This window comes from Echinops telfairi, unplaced genomic scaffold, assembly GCF_000313985.2.
Source record: "Echinops telfairi isolate 266 unplaced genomic scaffold, ASM31398v2 ScPeMD7_7469;HRSCAF=8507_1, whole genome shotgun sequence".
Classification (NCBI taxonomy): domain Eukaryota; kingdom Metazoa; phylum Chordata; class Mammalia; order Afrosoricida; family Tenrecidae; genus Echinops; species Echinops telfairi.
The window spans coordinates 19,113,510-19,115,590 of record NW_022111373.1 but is presented as its reverse complement, the minus strand read 5'-3'; the positions used below and the strand labels follow the sequence as shown (position 1 = coordinate 19,115,590).

Sequence of the window (2,081 nt, the reverse complement as noted above, 5' to 3'; positions counted from 1 at the left end):
AAGCGTCTTTTCCATAGGTGAGCACATTTTGTCTGTGACCAGCAATTCATGATGTCATTACTCTGTTAAAGAAAAAAAAAACCCGCCAAAGGAACCAGAAACCCTCTTATCACCTAGAAACTTTGTTGGTATCTATGGCAAATGCCAGAATGAAGAGGCTTATAGCTCTCTTTCACACAAAAATGCAAAAGGTTTAAAACAGCAGAAGGAGACCAGTAGCTGGGGGAGCTTCCCCAATAGCTGTCCGCTACCTAACTCCGATCAGTGGAATCTGTGAGTGAAGTAGACTTTACCCTGAAGCTGCGAATACTTAGCTGTCGCTTGTTCCTTCTCTAAAGTCAAATGATGTGTTATATAAGGGGGGACGGCCGGGGCGCCCCGCGCTTTCGCTGCAGCGCGGAGGAGCTGGACTATTACCTGTACGGGCAGCAGCGCATGGAGATCATCCCTCTGAACCAGCACACCAGCGACCCCAACAACCGTACGTAGCCGGGGCAGGCGCGCTGCGTCCCGGGGCGCGGGCGCTGGAGGGCGCCGGCCAGGGAGGCGGGTTGGGGTGACCGCGCCTGACACGCTCTGCCAGGCTGCGGGTCCGGACCTCCCAGTGCATCGCTTCCAAAGTTTTCCTGGTAGGAGAAGGAAGGAGCACGGACGTGGTGGCCGGCGGTACCTGGCGGGGAACTCTTCGTTCCCCATGCAGCCTGAACGATTTGGGAACTAGAGTAGCGTACAGACCCGCACCCTGTCGCCGGAGCTTGGAGGCGCGAGTTGGTTTGTGCTTCTCTCCACCCAGCCTCCGGGTGGACGACGGCGTGCGCTCTGTTTCTGGCCTCTGAGTTAGTTGAACACAGCCAGACCAGGGGCGGCTGGCTGCCCGCAACTCTCTCTCTGTGTGTCGGGATTACAGAGGGTCTGCCTCTCTCTGCGGGCATTCTTGATACTAGGGTCTATTTATTTGGAAAGGTAGGGAAGAGAAGGTGTCCCTTGCTTAGGTATAGAAAATCGCTGACTTCTGAACAGACTTGCGCCCTGCGGAGCCCGGCAAGCTCCGGACCTTGCAAACCTTCCCAATCCAGAGCCACCCTGTTTGGTTATTTCCTTTTTAAAACTAGAGTGGCCTAGCAATTTAGGAACAGTAGTTTACTACTCCCCACCTCCCAAGTAAGTGGCAAGTGCCTACTTAAGCTTCTGGACCGTCTACTTTGATTCCTGTATTATTTTCACACGCTCGGCACAAATGCAGCTGAGTTTTTCAGGTTTAAAGCAACACCAAAGGAAAAGCAACATGGAGACTGCTTTAGATCCGCTTCTTTTTGGTAATTTCAGATTCGGGATGTTTACACCTAATGTTTTGGGATATGAAAATGCTAAATGTGCCTCCCCTGGAAACAGTATTAAAGCAGGTTAGGAGTCTGGGCGAAAGAAATACAAGATTTGAAAATTCAACTTGTATTCCACGGTTTTCTTTCTAGCTGCTTCAGTAGTGTAGAACAGCTTATCTATTTAAGATTCTCTTTTAAAGAACTTGCTTCTTGCCGAATACCTCTTCCTCTTCCACGAACTGCTTAATTCGAACTGCTTAATTTGTTGTAAAAACCAGAGAACTTCAAGTGAGTGCTCTTTGAAGGTTTCCCCAACGTTTCATTGATGAAAAGATTTCACCAGATAGCTTTTTATCACCTAGTACATTGATCTTCTTATGATTGTTGGAGATACTGCTGCTGCTGGTGATGGTGGGGTGGGGGTGCGGGGGAAACCATCATTCCCAACTAAAAGAATAGTTGTACCTACTTTTCCCTTTTTTCAAGCTGAAGGCAATGCCCTGCTTAAAAACGAGAATTTCAACACTAGTTCTTGCTGTAGTTTAGGAAACTTCAGAGTTTCAGAAAATCGTATAAAATTTTATTATTTGAATGGGCCTCAAAAATTATTGAATGAGATTACTTGCACGCATTGCTTTCCAATGCAGCTCTTTTCAAATGTGAAATTAAAAGAAGAAATGCTTGACAACAGGCATTTCTAACCACTGAGTTTACCTGTTAGCTGTGAAGGAATAGGGAGCTACACCAAGCTTGTGCTTT

At 47.8% G+C, this 2,081-nt stretch overlaps 1 protein-coding gene across 1 annotated transcript in view; it reads left to right on the top strand.

The window, feature by feature from the left end:
- Positions 1–345: 345 nt before the first annotated feature.
- The window catches only part of PRDM6 (PR/SET domain 6), a 106,647-nt gene continuing 104,911 nt past the window's right edge, over positions 346–2,081 (top strand). Inside the window, exon 1 of the mRNA XM_013004459.3 lies at positions 346–481. Coding sequence (XP_012859913.1) covers positions 346–481 — 136 coding nt within the window. The remainder of the gene's footprint in view (positions 482–2,081) is intronic.